The sequence below is a fragment of the Gorilla gorilla genome, chromosome 8 (genome assembly GCF_029281585.2).
Source record: "Gorilla gorilla gorilla isolate KB3781 chromosome 8, NHGRI_mGorGor1-v2.1_pri, whole genome shotgun sequence".
Taxonomy (NCBI): domain Eukaryota; kingdom Metazoa; phylum Chordata; class Mammalia; order Primates; family Hominidae; genus Gorilla; species Gorilla gorilla.
This window is the reverse complement of record NC_073232.2, coordinates 107425407-107451097: the sequence shown is the minus strand read 5'-3', so window position 1 is coordinate 107451097 and position 25691 is coordinate 107425407. Positions and strand designations below refer to the sequence as shown.

Sequence of the window (25691 nt, the reverse complement as noted above, 5' to 3'; positions counted from 1 at the left end):
TTGGGTCAGACAGGGAACCACCTAGGTAAATCGAGGAAAAGACAGGGAGTAATTGAGCAGCTCAGAGAGATAATCACTGAGATTGTAGTGCTGAGAATGAATCCATAAGGCAAACAATTTCCTTATGAGTACAAGCAACAGTCAGATCATTGGAGATGAAGCCCATGAGCACAGATACTTAACCAATTCCAAGAGGAGTTTCTATGGGGGGCTTCAGATGTTTGGAGGATGGTAGAGCTGTTGTCTTCTGTCTCCTGTCTCCTCTGAGAACTGCTTACCTCTTATAGTTTAGTTGCCGGCTCTGGGGAAAAAGGCATTTCCTTGGTGCCAGCACAAACTAAGTCCTGGCTCACTTTCATTGGCTCTCAAGCCTAAAAGGCAATCTCTTTTGCTTCTGGGAGATAAAATCTGTGGGCTGTGAGCTAAGTTGAAGCAACAGGTGTGCCTTGCTTTCTGATACGATGTCAGGAGAAATAGGTCACAGACTACTGTGCCAAGTGTGGTGAAAAGATGATGGACACAGAGTTTAAATACGATTTTGTTGCTTACAAAATCCTGCACTGCAGAAAGGGAGAAGGGGGTTGCTCATCAGCCAGGTGAGGTAACCACACCCTGCCTCTTTAACCCACTGAGATGACAGGTCTTTTTTTTTTTTTTTAATAAATAGGCACATCTAAGGCCCTCTAGGGACTGCCTCTCAAGGTAGTGTAGGTGAAAGTCTCGTAACAATCAGGCAGGGAGCCAGATCTCATGATCCTCAGCGGGGGGCGGGGCGAGGGTCCACCTTGGAGCCTCAAATTAGCAAAACTAAAATTTGAAAGGGGGTGTTTATAATAGATATTTAAAAGAGGTCACGATATTTGTTTAATAAAATATTGAAGATTTATCATTTTGTTAAGATTTTAACTTTATTTATAACTGTGTGAGGTGTAACTTGGTTACTGGTGGTTGAAGTTCTTCATCACAATTCCTATCCATGTTTCCAGTCACCAGAGGGAGTAAAATAATGTCAGCTTTGGATGATGGGTTCACTTATTTGCATTCCAGAAATCTGAGATTTAATGGTTTCAATTTGATGATATTAACATTGTAACTATATCTAATATTAGAACTAAAATATTCCAATAAATTATCTAGTCCAAGTACTGCCTAAAACATCATGCTGCCTTTAAGATGAATAAACTCCTTATTGTGGTGCATTGGTTAGATATAGGTTTGGCTGCTTCAACAAAGACACAAAATAGTAAATTTGTTTCTTCAATTGACAGTCTGAGCATATGCAGTGAAAAGCTGTTTGTATTAGTCAGGGTTCTCCAGAAAAACAGAACCAATAGGAAATAGAGAAATAAAGATGAATATAGATACAGATATGTGAGAGGGGACTTACTAGGGGAATTAGCTCATGTGATTATGGAGGCTGAGAAGTCCTATGATGTAAGCTGAAGAACAAGAGAAGTTGGTAGTGTGGCTTAGTCCAAGTTTGAAATCTTTAGAACCAGGGAAGCCAATGGCCTAACTCTCAATTTGAGGCTGAAGGGCTGAGAACCTGAAGTTCTGATATCCAAGGGCAGGAGAATAAGGGTGTTCCAGTTCCAGGAGGGGGAGAGGTAGACACACACACACACACACACACACACACACACACACACACACACAGAGGGAAAGAGAGAGAGAGAAATTTTCCCTTTCTCAGCTTTTCATTGCATCTAGGCCCACAGCCAATTAGATGGCGCCTACCACATTGAGGGTGGATCTTTCCCACTCAATCCACCTACTCACACACCAATATCCTCCAGAAGCACCCTCACAGGCACATCAAGAAATGAATACTTTACCAGATATCTAGGTATCTCTGAATCCAGTCAAGTTGACACCTAAAATCATCCATCACACTGGTTTAGTATCTTCACCCTTTCAGGGACCCAGATTCTTTCTGTAACGTTGCTCCGCCATTTTTAGGGCATTTCTGAAACAACTTGCCATCACGTCCATATTCCACCCAGTGGGACGGGAGAGTGGTGAGGGGAAGAACATTCCCCTTGCCTAGGTGAATAACTAGAATTTTTTACACATTACCTCTGCTCATATTCCATTGGCGCAGACTTAAGTTATGTGGCTTCAAAAAGAGTCTGGGAACTGTGATCTTTATTCTGAGTGCCTATATGCTCAACTAAGAACTGGAGATTCCATATGCGTGAGACAGATGTGGGCATGAATACTGAGAGACAACTAGCATTTTCCATCACAGTCTATTCATTGACTATCCATGAACACAACATGGAACAGTTTTCCCATTTATAGAATATTCTCCAAGAAGCATAACCTCTAAGTCTCACAGAATTGCTACATCTAACTCAAAATTCAAGATGGAGGGTATTGCTCAGTTCTCTTCAACCAACAGGGATGGGGTCCCTGCCATATGGCAAACTAGAAACTAAAACATAAGTTATCTCTACTCTCCAAACAACCCACTCTTTAGGTCTGAAGTGGGAACCATAAAATTGCATGGAAAACTCCAAGACTGGAAAGAGAAAAATGAGCATTACCCAGCTGACTTGGGCCCAGCAATACCCAGTTGTCAAATCCTGCTGGGCAGGAATGGTGAAAGCATACATCCTGGCAGTGTTTGGGTTCTCAGCTCACTTGGCAAGTACTAATTCTGCTTTCTGGGAGGCAATCTCACCTTTGCTGTCATCTCTATATTTGGCTTGCCTTCTGGAAAGCCATTTCTTGTTTGTGATCCTCTTTGGCCATATCTGAAGTGGCACTGGTGAATATGCCCTTCTTGAGGACAGCATGGCTTTTGTAGCCCACCTCATGCTGGTACAGAATTGGGGTCTCAGGAGTTCTATTATGGGTCAAACTAGTCTATGTATCACAAAGTCCAGACTTAACGAGTATTTTTTTTTTGTCATACAATTTCCTCAAGCATTTGGCTTCTGGTCTACTTTCCTTAGATAAATTCCATGTGTAAATAGACATAATCAAATATTTTGTCAAAACATAGCTTTCAGGCCTGGAAAGTATGATCTTCTATATACTGGCTTCTGGGCTTCACCAATCCTCCCTACTAACTTAATGGTAGCTACTTTGGGGCAATTCAAAATTATAGGTTTGGGTAAAATGGGAATGTAACCAGTTTCCCTTTAGGTTTGCTGTATGGAGAAGTTGACTGAGAAATCCTAGGTACATTGTCCTGCTAAAACTATCTCTATTTCTTTTATAAATGTTTTATGGTTTTCAGTTTAAAAGTCCTTCAGCTCTGTGGTTAAATTTATTTCTAAATATCTTAATTTATTTTTCATGCTCTTGTAAGTGGAATGGTTTCCTTGATTTCTTTTTCAGATAGTTTGTTTTTAGTGTATAGAAACACCACTCATTTTTGTATGTTAGTTTTATCTCCTGCAGCATTACTGAATTGGTTTATTAGTTCTAACAGGTTTTTGGTGAAGTCTTTAGGTTTTCTCTATATAAGATCATGTTTTCTGCAAACATTGGCAATCTAACTTCTTTCATTTTGATTTGGAGGCCTTGTATTTCTTTTTCTTGCCTAGTTGCTCTGGTTAAAATTAACAGTGTTATGTTGATAGAAGTGGTGAGAGTGGGCATTATTGTCTTGTTCCTGATCTTAGGGAAAAGCTTTTAGCTTTTCACTGTTGAGTGTAATGTTAGCTGTAGGCTTGTATATATGGGTTTTATTATTTTGAGGTACATATATGTACCTTCTATATGTAATTTGTTGAGAGTGTTTAATGTGAAGGATGTTGAATTTGTCAATGCTTTTTCTACATCTGAGATGATCATATGGTTTTTGTTCTTCATTTTGCTAATACAGTGTATCATATTTATGTAAAATTTTATCAAAGGCAAAAGAATTCCATAGTGACAGAGAACAGATAATTAGTTGCCTGGGACAGGGGAGAAGCAGTTGGATTGCAAAGAGGGACAAAGAGTACATTTTGAGGGTTATGAAAATATCCCATATCTTGATTATGGTGATGGCTATTACTGATATAACTTAAAAATTAATAAGCTATTTTCATTTTTTAAAAGTGATAAGAAATCAGAAAAATGTAATAACAACCAAGTCCAAAGATAAACTCTAAACCAAAAATGCATTCAAATGAGTAAAAATCAAAGATTTAAAACATTATATAATCTGCATTTTCAAAGAAAATGGTATTTTCTGAGCACAGTACTACATAATCAATCTAGAAATTTTGGTAATAGACATGTATTGGGAAAAGGAAAGGAATTATCTTGGTCCCTGTGAATAGGTGTTTACAGTATTTTGTGGTATTTTTATGTAGCAGTTTTTCACTCTACAGGCAGAGCATATATACTTTTAATTATACTATATAGAAACTCCTGGTTTCTGCTTTCTTTTATCTGACATTAGCTCAAGATTAGTGTCTGTATCCTAAAATGTCTTTGAAACATGTGAATTTTAAGAACTGCCTAATAGTCCACGTTAAGGGTGTAAAATAATTTAATAATTCTCCTACTACGTATAATTTAGATTATTGTATACTTTCACAATAATAAATAATGTCCTCCTATAAGTTCTTTGAATGCACAACTGGTTATTTTGCTAGGGTAGATTGTCAGAGATGAAAGTATACTGAAAAAAGGATATGAATATTTTAAAGCCTTCAAAGATATATTTTATTATTCAGTTGCCTTTTAGGATGCCTGTGAGAATTCACGATACCGCTAACAGTATGCAAAAAAGCCCACTGACTACTAAATATATGCTATTGCTTTTTTTGATAGAAAGGATTTCTTTCTTTCTTAATAGAAGGAATGTGTACATTGAAGTTTTAAAATTGAGATTATACAGTTGTCTTACTGAGGTCTTTACTAAAAGGTTATTTTACAAGTTTGCTTTGATTTCAAACATAAATTAGTGTTCATGTTAGTAACTTGATGGGAAACAAAAAGAGGGCCTAGGTTTTCTTTTGAACATACATGAATTGTCTGGGTTAAATCCTTTGGAAAATATCCCAATATACATACAACCAGTATGAAAGAATGGAAAAATTTTAAAAATGCAAATAATGATCAAAATTTTATATTGAAAAAATAATATAGAAATACATTATAGATGTAACAAAAAAACAGGTGGCCGTTATTATAGTTGTACTGGGATTATTCCATTAATCCATGCTTCTAATACCATTTCAGTTTTTGTTCAACATTCACTTTCATTTTGAAACAAGGCACATAATGTAAGGTTTTTAAGTATATAAAAGACTTCATACTAGAGGATTTTTGTATATTACACGATTAAAACTCTGAAAATAGAAGCTTATTAGAAACACAATCCCAAATAATCACCACTAAGAATTCACCTTCATGTTTCATAGTATTGCACCTAAACCAATTAATAGCAGCTATAAAATTATTATGAAAAAAGATATAAAATTTCTGGAACATATTATCATCACAAAAAAGACAAACATACTGTTTTACAAAGACTAGATTTTACAGGTATTTTAGGAGACAGTAAACCCATAATGTATACTGATCCACATTCAAGCATTAGTTTCTTGCATATAAAACCTCTCTGAACTCTTACAACACTTATCTTCAGCACTCACTGCTAAGGCATGTAAAGTGTGTACTTTTGGGAAAAATATACTGTCCTTGAGCAGCCACTTTCTGAATGGGAGCAGTAGCTCTGAGCACAATGATTAAAGATGGGGATCAAATGGACAAGAAGGACAAAGGCCATTTTGTCACTACTTGGGAAAGCATTCCCAGTCGTGGTCACTCTGGTTCCATCTGGCAACTGTCTGGACACAGATAACCATAGTGGACTCTCCTACCTAGATTAGATCCAACAGGGCCACAAAAGCTGCAGGTCTCATGGTGGTTGTCTGAACTCTGAGAAACTGAAAAGTACAGCAGAGCGAAGATACACAAACAATTAATTTGAAAGCTAAGAAGAGAGAATTTAAAATTTCCTAAGGTATCAGGCTTGAAAATGAGAGGGGAGACTGAGAGAAAATATACTTTTCTCTATGAAAAAACTTAAATAAGAGAATATGGAAAAGGAAAGAAATAAAAAATATATGAAGAAGGGTGAGATATAAACCTTTTTAAAACCTTTTTAACCTTTGAGACCACAGGTCATAGCATTCTTTACATGTGGTAGTGTCACGTTTTTATGATATACCACATAGTGTAGTGTCAAACAGTGTGCCATACATTCTACCACGTACTACACATTCTACCACATGTGGTACACTCCATTCTTATACATTCTTATACATGTGGTAGTTTCACATTTCTTGCACCCTCACAAATAATTTTACAGAATCTTAAACTGTCAACATTGGAAGTAATCTTTATGTTCAACCGCTCATCCAGCGTTTAACTGTACTGATATAGATCAACCTCAGCAAGGAATTACTAATTTGATTTAAAAAGACATGTAGGTATTATTTCAGTGGGACAAATTCTGCTCAAGTGATGCACAAAATACATGGAAATATGAGCTGCTGCCAATACGGAAATATCCTATAGGAAAAGTCAACAGACAAGACCCAGTTCTTTCCCTTACAAAACCTGTGACTTTCTAGAGGAGGCAAATTTATAACAAATTAACTGCAATTTAAGGCAATGAACTCAAATGCCCCATGAGCAGTATAAACAAAGTGCCACTGAAACACTTGCAGAGTGTACAGATTCCTTCTGGCTAATCTTGAAGATCAGAGCTACTTAACAGCGTGAAGGATAAGAGTTGGTCTCAGTCATAATCCTAAGCAAATTAATACAGGAATAGAAAAACCTAATACCGCACTTTCTCACTTATAAGTGGGAGCTAAACATAGAGCATCCATTGACATAAACATGGGAACAGTAGACACAGTGTACTAGAGTGGGGAAGGAGGGAGAGGAGCGTGGGTTGAAAAACGACCTACTGAGTACTATGCTCACTAAAAACTACTTAATTGCAGTATACCCATGTAACAAACCTGCACATGTACTCCCTGTATCTAAAATAAAAGTTAAAAAAAAAGTTGTCCTCAGAAGGCTAAGGGGAATTTTGAGAGGCGAATGCGGCCATGAGCAAGGGTGGAGGTGGGAAATGCAAGACAGGTTAATTTATCCAAATGCTCAAAGACGCTAGGAAAAGAGAGGTTAGATGACCTATGAAAAATGCAGCCAAGATAGAAGCAACAACAACAACCAACAACAAAACCCCCAAAACTCTAAGAATAAACGTTTTCAAGACATTTGCTCTTTTAAAAGACTCAAAAGAAACAGAATAGGTTCTTTTGATTGGAAGTATTCAATTGGCCTAACACTGCCTAAATGATAGGGTTGTTCCTGAACACTGGACCTTTCCAGATCCCTCCATAGGCATCTGGGCCATGGTGATCAGAAGAAATCTAGTAATACTTATGTTAATGGGAAGTGTCTGATCAACTCCCTTTTTCTCTTTCTCTCTCCCTGCCTTGGGTAAATCAAGAGATGACAAGTGACACATTTCACAAAGGAAATGACAATAATAATTCACCTCCTGGTCATATGTGATTCCCCCACTACAAACATTCCAGCAGAATATAGCCATTTATTTTGGTATCTGATGGGTTTCTTAGGGCTCTCATCAAACCGGTTGAACAGGGAATCCCTAGGGGCAGCCTGCCAGAGCAGAAGAAAAGGGATGACCCAGATTTTGCTAAAAATCAACAAACTCGAAATAACAGAGTGCAAAAGACATTTCACTTTTTTCCATAAGTTATTGGGGTACAGGTGGTATTTGGTTACACAGACTAGTGCTAAAACCAACGATTAAGTACTAGTGTTCTTGGGGCTGTCAAGGTTTCACAAACATAAATAATGTACTCATAGGGAAACAAGGTTCACACAGGTTGGACCCCAAACTTGCAGAACTTAAAACAGGATCTTGCAGAGGGCTTCCAAGAATGCCCACGATTATTAAATAAGATTCCTTATGTTTTAAAAAACAACTTTATTGAAATAGAACTCATACAGCATACAACTTCCCCATTTCAGGCATACAATTCAATGGCTTTTAGTATATTCACAAATCCTTTTTTTTTCATATATACGTACCACACTTTATCCGTTCATCCGTTGATACTTAGGTTGATTTCATATTTTGGCTGTTGTGAATAGTGCTGCAATAAACTGGGAGTGCAGATGTCTCTTTGACATACTGATTCAAGCAATTCTCCTGCCTCAGCGCCCCCTAGTAGCTAGGATTACAGGCGCGCGCCACCATGCCCGGCTATTTTTTGTATTTTATTTAGAGACGGGGCTTTGCCATGTTGGCCAGACTGGTCTCGAACTCCTGACGTCAGATGATCTACTCGCCTCTGAGGTTCTGATTTTTAATCCTTCCTAGCCCAGCTCCCCGCCATCCCCCCACCCCCGCCGTCCCCCCATTCTGCCTCACTTCCTCCTTTCCTGATTCCCACAATTTCCCACAATCAGTCTTGGCCTCAGATTCCCACCCTTCAGGTGCCAGGGTTCCTTGGGTCCTCCATCTCCCCTGATCCTCTCTGATTAGGGGCACGGGGTGTGAGTTGGAATTAAAGCCAGCGTTTGAGTCCTGGGGCTGGATTCTGCATTGGGTTCCGTTGTGTCATTGCACCTTCTCGTTTCCGCTCTTTCTGCCCTGCTTCCTCATCTTCAAAGTCAGATATCTAAGATCCGCCAGCGGATGCTGACCCAGCCCATGGAGCGCCGCTTCTCCGCACCTGCTGCTTCTCCATCTCTCCATCTTCTGCCCCTGGCCTTTTCCTGGCACTGGAGCCCGAGCTCTGAGCTCTTGCCCTTCTCCGGGGCCCTGTCCTGCTCCTCCTCGTCACCCTGGGGCGGCGGCCGGGGCCCCACAGGTCAGCGTGGCAGGGCCGACGGCGCAGTTCTCGCCCCGGGGCGGCGGCGGCGGCGGCAGGTGCGGTGGGAGCGCCGCCTGGAGGTTGGTGTGGCGCTCGTTGGTCGCGGAGGCCGCCGAGGTGCCCAGCGCCCAGGCCCTGGGCTTCCCGTCTGCGTCGCTGCTGCCCCCTGCTGGGGCGGCGGGGCCGGGGTTCCGCTGTGCGGCGTGTTTTTGCGGGGCGCCTTCGCTCCTCTGGGAAGTCGGCGGTGCAGCCGCGGAGGCCGTTGTTGCTCTGGTAGCCGGTGGTTGTTTCATTCCCCTAGGGGCCGGCCGGGCTTTCGCCTCAGGCCGCCCATCCCGGCTCCGGCCGCCGCCGCCTCTCCCTACCCGCGGCCCGGAGGAGGCGGAGGAGGCGAGGGAACGACCTCCAGGCGCAGGGCGGCCGCCGCTCCCTCAGCAGCAGGCGGGGCAGAGAGAAAGACGCCGGGAAGCGTAAGGTCCCCGCCGGGCCCGAGGGTCGCCACGGGCTGCGCCCTCTGGTTCCTGCCCAGGAGCAGCTGCCAGGTCCCCTCCCTGCCAAGCTTCTCCCCGAAAAGTTCTAAGGTTGTCAGGTCTGCCAGGAAGTGACATTTTTCTCCCCTCACTGTAAGGCTGGAAACTCTTGAATCCAGGCATTTTATGCATATTCTTAAATATGATGTTTCAGTCAAAGCCTTGATAATATAACCAATATTTCCGATTTTATCCTGCTTATAAAGAGCCGATATGTAAACGAAAATTACAATATTTGTGAATAGTTTCCAAATTTTGGAGGGATCAAGTAGGGAGAAAAACCAAATGCTTCCACCTTTGTTTACAAGTGTGCTTTACCAAACTGATGTAAATTATAGATAACATCTGTGAGAAACCTTTCTTAAATCTAGAAAACAAGAACCAACAGTGTTTTAAATAAAAGTTATAAAAATATTATCTTAATTTCATAGATTTTTTGTTTTGCTTGATCTTGCTTAGCAGTTTTTTGAACCCTTAAGTTTATTAGAGTTCTAGGAATTTGTGTTTAGTTTATTTTTTTAAAAAATTTGTTTTAATATATTTAAAGGGTATAAGTACAAGTTTCTTACATGCCTATATTGCATAGTGGTAAAGCCTGGGGTAGTTTATTGATCTGAAAGTTATCAGAAACCTGTGTTCAAGAGGACCTGTTAAGAGTTTTTTCCATGAAAAGCAAATTTGGACTATCGCTGATCGCAAATATTTTTAGAATTCAAAGCAGTAACTGTGGATGATGGAAACAGAATAGCTATGATGAAAATCTGATGAAAGTTCCCAATTGACAAGGAAATTTAGTTACTTCTCTTACGTGCAGCATTTTAAGACAATAACCAAAATCATGACTGACAGCATCACATCAGGACCACCAGGCTTTTATAAATTTCATACAGTCTTCAGAATGCATTAATAACATATTTATACAAATGTAACTTAAGCAAATATTTAGCGTAACAATCAAAATTATGAATCATTAAATTTTTATAAATTTATATAATTTTTGGAACATGCATATCAGTAACATACCTATAAATGTAACTGAAGTGGGATCTAATATCACATGATTTGACAATGCTCTCCCATGCAGTATCACAACATTTGACAATGCCCGCTCATACAATCTACCAAATCTAATAATTTAATATCTCTACAAGGTGAGAGATCCATTCTTTAGACTCTCCAGGGACCCAGCTGAACAGTCCCGAAGTTAATTTTAAGACTTAATTTAGGATTTTTGACTCTGGGGAAACCTGTCAAAGATTGAAAACATTTGATCAACACAGAATCACAGGTCACTGTTAAAAGAATAGTCATTTAACCAGAGACTTAAAAGCTATACAGAAAGTTATGTGGATATGAAAACTTGAACCCTTTTAAAGCTTAGTTTTCCTGAGTAATCAAAAAGGGTACTTGAATTTAATCAGACACAGGAAGAGTATGTACAGGGATATGAGTGTACACTGTATTTTAGAGGAATGTAAACAAGGAAATTAGTACCATGAGCCAGGGAATACATGGCTGTTAGTAACAGCATGGGAAGTTTCCTGGTTACATGGAACAACAATTTAGACATAGGAAGAAAAGCCAAAAGTACAGATTGAAGTTATGTTGGAGGAAAACATTGGTTTTCCAGATCTTCATGCTAACCATTTCAGTGTCAGGCCATAACAGCAGAACTAGAACCAGAGAAAAAATGTTACAGGAGTTGACAAAAATGTTGAAAGACAGAGCTACCACTGTTACCATTGTGGCCATGCAAAAAGATACACCTTTTTAAAGGGAGAAAAAACAGAAGGCAGTGGTTTATGACCTGCAATGTGGTACAGAGAAAGTTGAATTTCGGATATAAATCTGAGAAGTTTGAAAAAGAAAAATGTTACCTCTAGAAATGAAATGGCCATTCTGAAAGAAAGACACCGCATTTCCAATCTGAAACTAGGGAAGTTAATTAGATCTCAGGAAGAATTAGAAATAGTTTAAATCTTCTATTAAATAATATTTTAGAATTAAAAATAAAACCTCTTAAAATTTTACTAAGAGCAAATCAATAAGCAAACTGTCATTCTAACATAGGGGACCAACTTATTTTGTTGTTTTGTATTAATGTATTTTAATGTCAAATTTCAATCTTTAGAAATACTTCTGTTACCAAAATTACATCTTAATATCCATAACTTTCTTTACTTCTGTCTCTTACTTACTAGTTCTTTTCTAGCTACTGTGAAACAACTTTTAAATGATCCCCAAATTCGATAAAAATATTCTTTTTCTCAATAAAATGTATTTTTTATGACTTTCTAATAATTTTTTTCTCACCAAGAACACCTTATTTTTTGGCTCATTGTATATATAGAACTATATGTACTAATTAAAAATTTTAACTCTTAGTAACCTTAAATTTTAGTGAAAATTTCCTTAATTTTTAAAGACGGAGTCTCACGCTGTTGCCGAGGCTGGAGTGCAGTGGCATGATCTTGGCTCACTGCAACCTCCGCCTCCTGGGTTCAAGTGATTCTCCCACCTCGGCCTCCCAAGTAGCTGGGATTATGGGCATGCGCCACCACACCTGGCTAATTTTTTGTATTTTTGGTAAAGATGGGGCTTCGCCATGTTGGCCACGCTGGTCTGGAACTCCTGACCTCAGATGATCTGCCCGCCTCAGCCTCCCAAAGTGCTGAGATTACAGAAATTTTATTTTTGTAATAAAAATAATTGTGAACCACCATGCCTAGCTGAAAGTAAGAAATTTTAAATTGTCTGTCACTTATCAGTATTTTATAGATAAGAACCATTTTATAATTTTTACAAACATATTCCCTAATATATATATATAATACACACACACACACACACACACACATACTTTTTTTTTTTTCTTTTTTGAGACAGGGTCTGGCTCTGTCACCCGTGCTGGAGTGCAGTGGCACAATCTCAGTTCACTGTAACCTTTGCTTTCCGGGCTCTAGTAATTCTTCGATTTCAGCCTCTTGAATAGCTGGGACTACAGGCGTATGCAACCAGATCTGGTTAATTTTTGTATTTTTTTGTGGAGACTGGGTTTTGCTATGTTGCCCAGCCTGGTCTCGAACTCCTGAGCTCAAGCGATCCACCCAACTTGGCCTTCCAAAGTACTGAGATTACAGATGTGAGCCCCGGCCCACAGTGTGAGCCACGGCCCCTGGTTCCCTAGAACATAACTTTAAAATCTTATTTGGAAATGACCTACACATTTAATTAGTATCTATTATTTAATGTAACTTTAAGACATCAAGTTACATGAAAACTTTATAGACATTTTTCTCATTTACATTTAATTTTCTAACATTTACCTAGATTACCAATGAGAACTTGGATATTAGACAAAACTCGATCTCATTTCAAGTTATTTCCCTGTTAATCGTTTTTACAGCTTGTGAATATCAATGTTCACCTGATTAAGGACCTTGAAGTTAAGTGTAGGAGCATGTTCCCAACAACTCAGAAGATACAGCTGTTTTTATTAAAGCAACAGTATTAAGTTAGTTTTGCTTATCAAATAATTATACAAAAATCACTTTGTTTTAGCCTGGGCTTACAGTTGTATAACCTTCATGTGAAACCCTGACACCTTAAAATATCTATCGGAGATAAATATTAAAGTAACCAGTAAACCCAGACAGAAATATATGCTGACAATTCTAAAGACATTTTTATTTTTACCAATAATTTAAAAATGAGCTTAAGTAAATAAATAAAATCAAATAATAAAAAATAAAATAATAATATAAAGATTTATTTAAGTCATGTGAACTAAAAGGCATTTGGTAATTATTATATATTTTGTACTTTATATGAGTACTCATTTATCTTTAAGGAATTTCTGGCTGACTATGCCAGATTTTACCATGTAGCCATAATATGTAACATGATACATGTGCTTCTATATCAACACATCTAAACACATATGTATACACACAAAAATAAAAATCTCATCGCTTTTATTTTAGAATTTTGGTTGTGAGATAGTAATACAAACTCACTGGCTGATAAAACATTTGGACCCAAATTATATTTCTGACAAAATTGGGACCTGTTTACATATAGAGGCTAAACTTTATTTGCCCTAATAGATAATCTGGTGAAGGCTGTGGACCAAAATTTTGGGTAAAGCAATTTTCACAGCAGTTTGATTAAAAAAAAAAAAAAATCCTTTCACCCTTTTCTCTGCCTTTGTTCAGTTTCTGATACATTTATGGTTAAATTCTCAATGTGTACATTTTAACTAGGACTGGTGGAATAGTGTAAGAAAGAACAAAATCTCCAAGTAGCATTGAGTTAGTAACCAATCTATCTTTTGTTTGCTGATTTAGTTTGCTTGGTTAGCAAATGTGGGCAAAAGAATTTTAGTAGTTTCTTTTTTCTCTCTGCTTTTACATTTTGGCTTCTGTGTGGCAACAAAAGCAAACATTTTTTTGCTGGACAGAGATAACATATTATTGCTCTGAGCTTAAGATTTTGACCTGTTTGATCTAAGAGCCTAACTTTGGTAAACACTTACCTAGTTCCTTTTCTTTTAGATTATTAATTTTTAAGTTAAGTGTTTTATCACTGTACATAATTGTAAGACAAATCTAAATGTGTATTTATAAAGGTATCTAGGTTGTTGCTCACCATGGAGCCATTGTAACTTGTAAAGCCATTAACTTAAAAGCCCTTTAAGACTTATTTTTAAAAAATTTTAGCTGGAATGCCATAAGCAATGAGTTTTATATTAACAACACTAGAAAAGTCAGCTGATTCAGAGTAGGCAGGAAAAAAACAGAGATAGAGAACTTAGAAGACTCTGTTAACTCTATACTTGTAGGTTTTTGAATAATGACCATTTGAACACTGAACATTTCTTAATGTAATTTGCCCACAGTTTTGAAATGTGCACAAGAGCAGGCTGTAATATGTAGCTGTCTAGAGTGTCAGAAAACCTGTCATCCCTTAATGTTTGAGAATACCACTCAGTTCCTTGTTAATCTCTTGAGAGCAAAGAAAATTCTATAAATCCTATCAGGGAATGTCAGGAGTTTAGATGGGTATTTTAGATGGTGGTGACTTCACTGGTGACTTTTAACTAGTCATTCTGCAAGGGAAGAGAGTCCAACCAAATCAAAAGAAACCAAGATAAAAGTGTTTGCAAAAATTTTGACATAGGCATGCACACAGAATTAAATATTAAACCAGGCATGCAAACCAGAGAAAACATACAGGCAGAATGTAAATTCTGTAGACACTAAGAGTACTCAGTCCAGAAGGACACTTGTCTTTATACCAGAAAGGACCTACCAGAAAAGACAAAAAGTATTTTATCATCCCTGGATGGATGTATGATCTTTTACTAAGGCAGCGTTATCCCAACCAAATCCCAAGTCAAGTGAAAAAGCCTCTACCAATAGGAAGAAGGCTTAATCTAAGAGAACACTCACCAGGAAAGAAAAGGTGAGCCATGAAAGTGAAAAGGTCAAAGAGCCCGAGTGTGTGCTCCACACAGGTTACAGGAATCACTGATTCCTTCCAATGGTGATCTTGTTCAAATCCCACTCCTGACACCGTATATATAAACCTAGACACCAAACAGAGAGAGGCTCTCTAAGACAAAAAATACTTATTTGGGAATAAAGTGTTGCAGTGAGAATACACCTGTCATATTAAACATGTGTGCACTCACAGAGGTAAAGGAAGACAAAGGTTTTTACATAACATGAAGAGGATTACTTAATTGTTTTGGAAATAATTATACTTGGCTACAAAGATCAATAGAAAGTGTGTTCAGTCCAAGGTTGGAGAGGCAGTTGCTGGGCAGATGTCCTTGTAGAAGTATTTCTTGTGTACTTGCAAAAGGTTGTGGGTTTTGCAGTCTTTTTGTGATAATTTTTGTTATTAGGCATACAAGCATGAAAACTTTATGGCCTTTGCTGGCTCTATTAGAATTTTTAAAAAATTAGTAACTCCATTTAAAATAATTTATTTAAATAGGTTTTGGGGGGAACAGGTGGTGTTTGGTCACATGAATAAGTTCTTTAGTGGTGATTTCTTAGATTTTGGTGCACCCATCACCCGAGCAGTATACTCTGTACTCAACATGTTGTTTTGTTCCTAAGCCTTCTCCCACCCTTTCCCTCAAGTCCCCAAAGTTTATTGTATTATTCTTATGCCTTTGCATCCTCATAGCTTAATTCCCACTTGTGAGTGAGAACATATGATGTTTGGTTTTCCATTCCTGAGTTACTTGACTTAGAAAAATGGATTAAAATTAGTGGCTCTGTTTTTTTTTTATTTTTATTTAGTTTTATTTTTTATTATACTTTAAGTTTTAGGGTACATGTGCACAATGTGCAGGTTAGCTACATATGTATACGTGTGCCATGTTGGTGTGCTGCACCCATTAACTCGTCATTTAACATTATTACACTTAAACCTGCTAGCAAGCTTACTAAGGCAGCCTTACCCCGACCAAATCCTAAGTCAAGTGAAAAAGCCTATACCAATAGGAAGAAGGCGTAATCTAAGAGAACACTCACCAGGAAAGGAAAGGTGAGCCACGAAAGTGAAAAGGTCAAAGAGCCCAAGTGTGTGCTCCATATAGGTTCCAGGAATCACTGATTCCTTCCAATGGTGATCTTGTTCAAATCCCACTCCTGACACCATATATATATAAACCTAGATACCAAACAGAGAGAGCCTGTCTAAGACAGGTCTTTATAGTTTGGGCCCATGGCACAGGCAGGTCACGGGTCTCTGGCTCCCTTTGACCTTTACCCACCTGCCAAGGGAAAATGTGACCCTCCAAAGCAAGAAACTTGAGGGTATGTGTCACCCCAGCCCTGGCATCTGCCCAGAGCCTGAGAAGGAAGGAACAGTGATCCTTCAGCTACCTCATAGGGCTGGCACAGGTGGTCACTGCCCTGTTGATCACCCAGCTGTGTTGGGCAACGTGGACCCCATCTGCGGGGATGTGAGGAGGAAAATACAAAAGTCTGTAGGTGGGCACTAAGAAGGCAGATGTAGGAGAAACCTCCAGTCCTTAACTACCCAGTGTTGGACCTGGGGTGGAAAGAGAACATAGTTGGCGATCATATGCACTTACACTCTAGGGTCACAAGCTGGCACTGTAGCCTTGTGTGTGGCTCTGAAAATGAAGACTTGGAAGGAGATCATCACAGCTAATATTTAACAGGCCCCTACTATGTGCCAAATTATTAATTCCTTGCAACAACCTAATAAGCTAGTGATTCTTATTATGTATATTTTATAGAGAAGGAAACAGAGACATAAAGAGGTGGACTAACTTTCCCAGATCACACAGCTAATAAGTGGTAAAGGAGAAGAGAACCTAAACAGTGTGGCTCCGGAGCACACATTCATTGATTCAGCAAGTGTTTATTGAGCACCTGCCATATACAAAGCCTTGTGCGATTAAGTAGGGTTATAATTAATGATATAAAAATTACAAATCACTAGCACTTTCTAGAGTTAACATTTTCTTGTTTTGTAGGTTTTAGGCACAGAACTGTATAGACAATAATAGTGAAATTGATCCCACTACTAATTATGACAGGAATAATACATTTAAGCAAGTTGGATGTTTTATATGTTTTATCTCATGAAATATTGACAGAAACTGAATGAAGAATGAAACTTTATTTTTCCCATTTCACACAGAAGGAAATTGAGGTTAAGAGGGGTAAAGTAATTTTGCATGGCATGAAGTAGAAATTTGAAGTACAGGGATTTGAAATTGGTCTTGTTCTTTTCTGAAACCCCCATGCTTTTGACCACTGTAGACTCAAACAACACCTTGTTTTTCCACTCATTCACCAAATATTTTCTTTTAAGCAAATCAATAAACATAATCCAGCATATAAACAGAACCAACAACAAAAACCGTATGATTATCTCAATAGATGCAGAAAAGGCCTTTGACAAAATACAACAACCCTTCATGCTAAAAACTCTCAATAAATTAGGTATTGATGGGACGTATCTCAAAATAATAAGAGTTTATCTATGACAAACCCACAGCCAATATCATACTGAATGGGCAAAAACTGGAAGCATTCCCTTTGAAAACTGGCACAAGACAGGGATGCCCTCTCTTACCACTCCTATTCAACATAGTGTTGGAAGTTCTGGCCAAGGCAATCAGGCAGGAGAAGGAAATAAAGGGTATTCAATTAGGAAAAGAGGAAGTCAAATTGTCCCTGTTTGCAGATGACATGATTGTATAGCTAGAAAACCCCATCGTCTCAGCCCAAAATCTCCTTAAGCTGATAGGCACCTTCAGCAAAGTCTCAGGATACAAAATCAATGTGCAAAAATCACAAGCATTCTTATACACCAATAACAGACAAACAGCGAGCCAAATCATGAGTGAACTCCCATTCACAATAGCTATGAAGAGAATAAAATACCTAGGAATCCAACTTACAAGGGATGTGAAGGACCTCTTCAAGGAGAACTACAAACCACTGCTCAATGAAATAAAAGAGAATACAAACAAATGGAAGAACATTCCATGCTCATGGGTAGGAAGAATCAATATCGTGAAAATGGCCATACTGCCCAAGGTAATTTATAGATTCAGTGCCATCCCCATTAAGCTACCAATGACTTTCTTCACAGAATTGGAAAAAACTACTTTAAAGTTCATGTGGAACCAAAAAAGAGCCCGCATTGCCAAGTCAATCCTAAGCCAAAAGAACAAAGCTGGAGGCATCATGCTACCTGACTTCAAACTATACTAGAAGGCTACAGTAACCAAAACAGCATGGTACTGGTACCAAAACGGATAGATCAATGGAACAGAACAGAGCCCTCAGAAAGAATGCCGTATATCTACAACCATCTGATCTTTGACAAACCTGACAAGCAATGGGGAAAGGATTCCCTATTTAATAAATGGTGCTGGGAAAACTGGCTAGCCATATGTAGAAAGCTGAAACTGGATCCCTTCCTTACACCTTATACAAAAATTGATTCAAGATGGATCAAAGACTTAAATGTTAGACCTAAAACCATAAAAACCCTAGAAGAAAACCTAGGCAATACCATTCAGGACATAGGCATGGACAAGGACTTCGTGTCTAAAACACCAAAAGCAATGGCAACAAAAGCCACAGTTGACAAATGGGATCTAATTAAACTAAAGAGCTTCTGCACAGCAAAAGAAACTACCATCAGAGTGAACAGGCAACCTACAGAATGAGAGAAAATTTTTGCAACCTACTCATCTGACAAAGGGCTAATATCCAGAATCTACAATGAACTCAAACAAATCTACAAGAAAAAAACGAACAGCCCTATCAAAAAGTGGGCAAAGGATATGAACAGACACTTCTCAAGAGAAGACATTTATGCACCCAAAAGACACATGCAAAAATGCTCATCATCACTGGCCATCAGAGAAATGCAAATCAAAACCACAATGAGATACCATCTCACACCAGTTAGAATGGCAATCATTAAAAAGTTAGGAAACAACAGGTGCTGGAGAGGATGTGGAGAAATAGGAACACTTTTACACTGTTGGTGGGACTGTAAACTAGTTCAACCATTGTGGAAGTCAGTGTGGCGATTCCTCAGGGATCTAGAACTAGAAATACCATTTGACCCAGCCATCCCATTACTGGGTATATACCCAAAGGATTATAAATCATGCTGCTGTAAAGACACATGCACACGTATGTTTACTGCAGCACTATTCACAATAGCAAAGACTTGGAACCAACCCAAATGTCCAACTATGATAGACTGGATTAAGAAAATGTGGCACATAGACACCATGGAATACTATGCAGCCATAAAAAAGGATAAGTTCATGTCCTTTGTAGGGACTTGGATGAAGCTGGAAACCATCATTCTCAGCAAACTATCACAAGGACAAAAAACCAAACACCGCATATTCTCACTCATAGATGGGAATTGAACAATGAGAACACATGGATACAGGAAGGGAAACATCACACACCAGGGCCTGTTGTGGGGTAGGGGAGGGGGGAGGGATAGCATTAGGAGATATAGCTAATGTTAAATGACGAGTTGTTGGGTGCAGCGCACCAACATGGCACATGTATACATATGTAACAAACCTGCACGTTGTGCACATGTACCCTAAAACTTAAAGTATAATAAAAAAAGGGGAAAAAAATAAAATTATCTAATAGGTTGGCACTCATTATGTGCCTCTGTTCCCATTCTGCAGGTGGTGAAGCCCCCTAATGTCCTGACTCCACAGTTCCTGTCCCATGACCAGGGCCAGCTCACCAAAGAGCTATAGCAGCACATAAAGTCAGTGACAGGCCCATGCAATTACCAAAGGAAGGTGAGTGAGCACAGACAGATGGGGCCTGGTGACCTTGAGCAGTTTCTGACTTTCGGCTGCCCTGTGTCTCATAGCGTGGCCATGCTGGGGGAAGCTTAGGCAGTCACAGTACTGGCCTTTTCCTCCTTTTTCATTCCATCTGAGTGGCTTAGGGATGGGGTGGATGAAAACCACTGTCTTGTGTCAGAAACCCAAAAGGAATCATTGCTGGCATGTTAAGCTAAAGAAAAACAACCAGACAGGTGCCCAACAGTACTTAAAAAGTTATAATCCTGCAAAACTCAAAAAGGGAAATCCAAATAAGCAGCTTCTAAACTATTTTTAAACATTACTCACAATAAAAATACCTTCCATATTGCATATATGTGCTTATATGAATAATAGAATTAACAAAAGTTATTTTATAACATGTAATACATTCTTATTTTTAATTCTTTCATTTTTTTAAATGCTGTGTGCAATCTACAAAAAGTTCAATAGTAATAATTAAATTATTCATTAAATTGAGCATTACTTGTAATTTAAAATGATAATCTTAAAAACAATCTTATTTTTGAGATAAAAATATTTTAGCAATATACTATTAAGAGAAAAACACTGGCTATGAAAGAATTTACATAGTTTCATCCTATCTGTTTGAAAATAAAGTTTGGAAGAGTACATTTGAAAAATAGTTAACATTTCCTTTTTTGTAGTACTTTGCGGCATTATCTGAATATTGACAGTCAATACACATTATGAAGCTACATGGTTAACGTTGATTGAGTACTCACTGTGTGTGCCAGGCCCTGGGCTCAGTGCTCTATGTGCATTTTTATTTTATTTAATCCTCTCCACAATGTGAGATAGTATAGCCAACTCATGTTACAGAGGTGAAACAGGCTCAGAGATTGAAAGTTAAATGCCTGAGGTTGCAGTCAATAAGAGGAAGAGCTGTAACTGAAACCTATGTGTGTCTGACAAGCAGTTCATGTTCTGATGGTAGGCTAGTCTGCTTAACAGAGTGTGGAATAGATGGTGCATGCCTACTAGGATGGGCTAGATATCACTGTAGGTAACAAACAGTCTTAAACAATGGAGGTTATTTTCCTGCTCATACTGCACGTCCACCATGGCTCTCCTGGGCCCTGTGCGCCACATCTTCTTATCCTGCTGCCAGGGTAAAGGAGCAGCCTCCATGTGGAACCTGTCAGGTGCTCTCGGAGATAGAGAAGAGGGTGTCCAGTCTCAATGGCTCCCAACTCTTCTGCCTCAAGGTGACATGCTTCGCTTCCACTCACTTTTGGGTCAAAGCAAATCACATGGCTACACCCACCTTCAACGGCCCATGTGGAGAAGCTGAAATACTCAGTGGACACCATTAAGGCCACCATATGGTGTCAGCCTGTGTGGGAGACTGTGGAGGGGCAGAGGAGGAGAGTAGGGGATTGGTAGGAAATGACAGCAGGACTAAGTCACCACAGATTTGCTTTATCTTCAGCCAGGTGGAGTTTGTCCCAGAGCTGCCAAAAACCATCACTGGCAAGATTAAACGGGAACTTCGAGTTTGGTCAGATGTAATCAGCAGTGAACTCAGAAATGACTGAATGACATTGAGTCAGTAAATCCCTGACTGCCTCAGTTACCCCACATGATAGTGGTGAGGATGGGAGCATTGAAAGAGTTGATTTGGAAGGATATCAGGAGTGTGAAAATTCCAACATTTTACTTCCTTTAAGTTAAATCCAGGCACTATCCTTCCTGCAAGTCCCGTGTTTCTTTCAGATTGCACAGGTGAGAGTGCTCAGATTAGGGCTGTAGGTTATAAAATATTGGCTCCCACATGAACAGTTCCCCTGTGTCGTGTTTGTATTCTGAGCATTTTTCTGTGCTAAACACTTCCCCAAAACATCCTGGGTCCTGATTCTTCCCCCTTGTTCTGTCAGTGCTGGGTGACGCAAGTGCCCATTTTTTGGCCAGGACACAGAAGTCTCAGAGGGATTGCTCCGTGAGGCCCCAGGTGCCAGCCTCTGCCCTGCTGGAGTGTGAGGCAAGGGACAGGGCATCTTCTGTGAGGGGGCAGTGGTCAGCCAGCTTGGTGACTATGCTTGCTTATCAGACCATCCCACACCTGCCACCTCTGATGAATCTACTGCCTCTGTGCCTGCCTGTACTGCTGATACAGGACTCACTCAGCTGTCCCCAGGCGTGCCCAGACTTTCATTCCTATCCAGAACCTAGGAGTCCTGCCCACTGGCCCTCCCTCATCAGCAGTAAATGATGATTTACTGCTGTTATCATCATGACTGCCTTTAGCGTCTAAGAACTTTCCAGGGTGCCAGCTCTGGAAGGACAGATGCCCTTGGGAGGTGCTGACACTCAGGTACACAGGTGCTCAACAGATTTCTTCCTCCTATCCTCAGACAGTCTTTGCATGTAGCCACTGGCACTCCCATTGTATGGAAGGAAACCAGCCCAGGGTCACACAGCTGGTCAGCAGCACAGCTGGTCTCAAATCCAAGGTGCTTGACCTTGCCTCCATGAGGGACCTGCCTGTAAGTGAGGTTGATACTGGCTTTGGGGAGCCTTTCCTGGGCTGCATAAATAACCTACCCTGTTTGAGGCCCCAAACTCTGCTCATATTGCCCTCCTTTCCTTACGTCTACTTGGGCTATAATCAAGGTGACCCCAGCAACCCTTCACGGACATTATGGTAATCTGTGCCATTGACTTTTGTGCAAATCTGACTTCAACCCCCTCTTGGTCTCTCCTTTTACAAGCAAGACAACTGAAACTGGGGGTCTTTATGCAGGTGACAGTATACAAATATAATTTAATTTCATTGTTTTGTTATCTGTGTTTTGTTTTTGTCATGCTTGTTTCTTAGGATTTCTTTCCATTTATGGTAAAGGCATTGGCTTTCTATTTGTAGCATCAATGGACTATTTCCTGTTTATAACAACTTTATGTCATAATAAATGGTAAAGGGATTTAAAGAAGTGGTTTTAAGCTGCTAGAAGCCTGGGTGAGTTTGGGCACACTCTGTGCAATCAGGCAGAAGAAGGCCTTTGGGAGGTTTAGCTGAAGACAGGACCAGGAAAGGTGATGGCCATTGAGGGTCTGTCCTGGTCACCGGACCCCTAGGTCCTGCCCAATTGCTTGGTACTCCCCACCCATTACTCCTGGTGCTGCCTGGCCCTCTGGGTATTGTGGCCAAATCTCCCAGGAGAGAAGCTGATGAATTTCATCACTTGAAATGCACAGATTCATTGGTCATACCTGGGAAGTCAATCATGAGAGTCAACTTGGTTTTCCTCCCCTCATTAGGGTTCAAAATTTAAAGCCCATGGTCACAGGCAGTAAGATGACATAGATAAGTGACATCATCACCCCATTTCAGATGTTAAAATGTCTAGGTGGGTTAGAAATGATTTGGGACCACACAACCTTGTGCTACAAAGTGGAATTCCCAGGCCAGAGGGAGACGTTTTATTGCCATATTATGATTCTATCATTGAGTGCAAAGGCAGTCTTGTTTCATTTTGGGTTCTTCCTTATGTTTATATCTTACTTATAAGGGCACATTGAATTTCCAAGCATATAAGAATTTTTGGTTAGCTTTTTATCATTGACTTCTAGCACAATTATATGATCAGAAACATGTGATTTGATTCCTCTGAAATATATTGAGATTTGCTTGATGAACAAAATAAATCAGGTTAGTTTTTGTAAATGTACCATATGTGCTTAAAATGAATATATCGCCAACATTTATTCCCAAGATACAAGGGTGATGGATAGATGACTACATGAATGTGATGGAGATGGTTTACTATTTGGACCTTCTACATCCTACTGATGTTTTGTTGCTTAGTATATGAATTGCTGAGAGGGGGCTGTGGAGCCTCCCACTCTGCTTGTGTATGAGGTTCTTCCTGCCATCCTGCCATCATTTGTTTTTCATGTTTTGCAGACAAGACTGACCATGAGGAACACTTGGAGCTCAGGAAAGAAAGATCGGCCCAGAAGCAGGGACAGGGAGCTGGTTGGGGAGGACGAGAAGTCAGAAGGTCTGTGAAGTTTCCAGAGAGGACCTGTCTTTGGGATGGCGCATCAGGGGTTCAGGTGGGGGAGGGGGTGTTGGAAGAATGTGGGCATCACATGGAATGCCCACTGTGAGGCACTATGGTACCAGGACCAAGGATTGGTGGAGAGGAAGTATAAAGCCCCAGGGTTGCTAAGGTAGCGCCCAGACAGGAGAAGGTTTGGTAGAAACCAGAGCCCTGGTCTCCCTCCAACTGCTCCTGAGCCTCCTGCTCCCCTGCCCCGCTCCTCCTGCTGTTTTGCTGATAGACTTTTTCACTGACCTGTAGCTGAACCTTCCACCAGCACTTGAAGACTTAGTTTTAACCGGATCCTTTCCCAGGGTTCCTTCTTTTTCTTCCTCCTCCTTCTTCTCCAGCCCCCCACCACCCTGCTCCTCCAGGCACCCCACAGTCCCCCTTGCCTTCCCTCCCCTCCCAATCCTTTTCCCTCCCCTCCCCCTCCCCAACTGCAGTCCCACCCCCATCCCCTTTCCTCCCTCAGCCCTAAACCACCCTCACCTCTGTCCTGGCCTCCTCAGGGGGCCCTGAGAAAACCAGGACATGGGGGTCCAGTGGCTGCTGTTTTGGCTCCTCCTGCTCGGGTTTCCCAGCCATCAATCCACCCATGTGAGTATACGCTGGACCCACAGGGTTTCTTCCTTTTCATCATTGGGCTGTGTCACGCCACATGAAATTACACAGTTCACGCCTGTAATCCCAGCACTTTGGAGGGCTGAGGTAGGCAGACCATTTGAGTCCAGGAGTTCAAGACCAGCCTGGACATCTTTGCAAAAAATTTCATAAAAAAATTAGTTGGGCCTAGTGGCGCCTGCCTGTAGCCTCAGATACTGGAGAGACTGAGTTGAGAGAATCACTTGGGCCCAGGAGTTAGAGCCTGCAGTGAGCCCAGATCACCCCACCGCACTTCAGCCTGGGTGACGGAGTGAGACCTTGTCTCAAACAAAACAAATCAAAACAAAGTGAAATGTCATTTGAGTTTTGTGTCATATGGTTTGATGAATTTCTAGGAACTTTTTTTTTGTTGGTGATATCAATTTTATTTTTATTATTACACTGTAAGTTCTGGGTTACCTGTGCAGAATGTGCAGTTTTGTTACATAGGTATACACCTGCCATGGTGGTTTGCTGCACCCATCAACCTGTCACCTACATTAGGTATTTTTCCTAATGTTATCCCTCCCCTAGCTCACCTCCCCCCAACAGGCCCTGGGGTGTGATGTTCCCCTCCTTGTGTCAATGTGTTCTCATTGTTCAACCCCCACTTACGAGTGAGAACATGCAGTGTTTGGTTTTCTGATCTTGTGATAGTTTGCTGAGAATGATGGTTTTCAGCTTCATCCATGTCCCTGCAAAGGACATGAACTCATCCTTTTTTATGGCTGCATAGTATTCCATGGTCTATATGTGCCACATTTTCTTAATCCAGTCTATCATTGATGGGCATTTGGGTTGGTTCCAAGTCTTTGCTATTGTGAATAGTGTTGAAATAAACATACGTGTGCATGTGTCTTTATCATAGAATGACTTATAATCCTTTGGGTATATGCCCAGTAATGGGGTTGCTGGGTCAAATGGTATTTCTGGTTCTAGATCCTTGAGGAATCGCCGCACTGTCTTCCACAATGGTTGAACTAATTTACATTCCCACCAACAGTGTAAAAGTGTTCCTATTTCTCCACATCCTCTCCAGCACCTGTTGTTTCCTGATTATTTAATGATCGCCATTCTAACTGGTGTGAGATGGTATCTCATTGTGGTTTTGATTTGCATTTCTCTGATGGCCAGTGATGATGAGCATTTTTTCATGTGTCTTTTGGCTGCATAAATATCTTCTTTTGAGAAGTGTCTGTTCATATCC

General features: G+C 40.1%; 1 protein-coding gene across 1 annotated transcript; it reads left to right on the top strand.

The window, feature by feature from the left end:
* Nucleotides 1-5689: 5689 nt before the first annotated feature.
* On the top strand, nucleotides 5690-25346 carry LOC134759152 (uncharacterized). Its single transcript, XM_063709693.1, has 4 exons — nucleotides 5690-5793; nucleotides 8708-9343; nucleotides 19629-19748; nucleotides 23701-25346. The coding sequence occupies exons 1-3, from the start codon at nucleotides 5690-5692 to the stop codon at nucleotides 19633-19635; spliced, it is 747 nt and encodes a 248-aa protein (XP_063565763.1). The 3' UTR covers nucleotides 19636-19748; nucleotides 23701-25346.
* The last annotated feature ends 345 nt before the right edge of the window (nucleotides 25347-25691 follow it).

Excerpts from the sequence above, each read along its gene's own strand:
- LOC134759152 (XM_063709693.1), top strand. The coding sequence starts at position 5,690 with ATGATTAAAGATGGGGATCAAATGGACAAGAAGGACAAAGGCCATTTT. Across the intron at positions 5,794-8,707 it reads TCTGGTTCCATCTGGCAACT|CCCATGGAGCGCCGCTTCTC; the intron begins GTCTGGACACAG and ends ATGCTGACCCAG.